This window comes from Diadema antillarum, unplaced genomic scaffold (genome assembly GCF_040938485.1).
Source record: "Diadema antillarum isolate AM-2024a unplaced genomic scaffold, OU_Dant_1.0 seq00000675_RagTag, whole genome shotgun sequence".
Taxonomy (NCBI): domain Eukaryota; kingdom Metazoa; phylum Echinodermata; class Echinoidea; order Diadematoida; family Diadematidae; genus Diadema; species Diadema antillarum.
The window spans coordinates 216018-217575 of record NW_027271581.1 but is presented as its reverse complement, the minus strand read 5'-3'; the positions used below and the strand labels follow the sequence as shown (position 1 = coordinate 217575).

General features: G+C 44.5%; 1 protein-coding gene across 1 annotated transcript; it reads right to left on the bottom strand.

Annotated features, from left to right (window-relative positions):
* Positions 1-361: 361 nt before the first annotated feature.
* LOC139736981 (uncharacterized) lies at positions 362-1558 on the bottom strand. Its single transcript, XM_071647654.1, has one exon. The coding sequence runs from the start codon at positions 1556-1558 to the stop codon at positions 362-364; it is 1197 nt and encodes a 398-aa protein (XP_071503755.1).

The following is a 1558-nucleotide window of genomic DNA, read 5'->3' as shown; positions in this document are numbered from 1 at the left end:
CAGGACTTCACACTTGGATGGATTGAGGGACATCTGCCACTTGGTTTCCCACCCTTGGATGTTGGTAAGGTCTTCTTGGAGTCTGTCTGCATCCGTCTGTGAGCTAATGTGTCGGTAAAGGAGACAATCATCTGCAAACATTCGAAATTCAGACTGGACAAAACTTGGTAGATCGTTTATGTAGGTCAAGAAGAGGAGTGGGCCAAGTACTGTCCCCTGGGGCACACCAGAGATGACAGTAGCTGGGTATGAGTTGGTTCCTTCAAGCACAACCTGTTGTTTACGATCTTGAAGGAAAGCTCTGATCCAACGAAGAAGGTTCCCCTGGATACCATACAAGGCTAATTTCCTCAGGAGTCTTTCATGTGTTTCCAGTGTTGTCACATCGCTTGTTCTTTATGTACGCCCAAAATCTCTTGCCTCCGTTGGAACCTTCTCCACAGATCAGATCCGAGATATATGTCTGGTGGGCTCTGCGGCATTCCGTTTGCATGGTTTTCTTTAGTCCCTTGTATGTGGTGTAGTCTGGGTTATTCTTATTCCCAGCAGCACTTGATCTCCAGAATGCCCTTTTCTTCTTCCTGGAGAGACGTTTCAATTCTGCTGTGATCCAAGGTTGGCTAAACCTGCATGAGGTCATCTTGGATGGGACATCTTTCTCAAGAACAGACAGGATCTTGTTTTTGATCTCCATCCACTGGTTTTCGATAGGGGTGTCTAATGATGTTTCAGCGAGGAATGTATCTGCAAAGCTTCCCATTGTTTCTCTAATGGCAACCATATTTGCCTTTTTCCAGAGATATATTTTCCTTCTGCTTGGTCTCTGTAGCTTTGCTCTAATATCTGCGACTGTGAGGACCATATCATGGTCACTGATGCCAGGCAGGGGAATGCATTTCCTGATCAGAGATGGACGATTTGAGAGAAAAACATCTAAAATTGCTTGACCTCTAGTTGGGAAGTCTACCACTTGGCTGAAACATAAGTCTTGAAAAATAGAAAGAAATGTTGAGTTAATACCAAGATTATACTGGTGGCCAGTCACAGTTTCTGTCTGCCAGTTTATATCTGGTAGGTTGAGATCACCCGAGATCCAGATGGCCGATGTTGGGTTGTTTCTCACAATGCGACTGACAACACTGCATATTTCCTCGGCACTTGTAGCATCATTGTCTGGAGGACGATACAAGCAAATAACAATCAGTTTCTGACCACCAATGATTTTGATTTCAGCAGCGACAATTTCCTTGTCAGAGTTGATGGAGACTTCTGTGACAATAATGTCTGCTTTCGTTGCAAGGAGCACACCTCCATACCCATCCTTCCTGTCTTTACGGATAGCTGGTAGGTTGTAACCCGGCGGAAGGATCTCTGAACTAATGATGTCTGGTCTCAGCCAAGTCTCACAGCCTACAATGATGTCTGGTTCACAAGATTCTACTGCTTCCCAGAAGGCTTCCTTCTTGTTCCGTATGCTTTGGAAATTAACAGTGAGGACTTTAAAGGACTTACAGTTATTTTTCTTTGGTTTCCCTGTTCTTTGTGGAGAGGAAGTCAT

Coding starts and splice junctions, on each gene's coding strand:
- LOC139736981 (XM_071647654.1), bottom strand. CDS start 1,558: ATGACTTCCTCTCCACAAAGAACAGGGAAACCAAAGAAAAATAACTGT.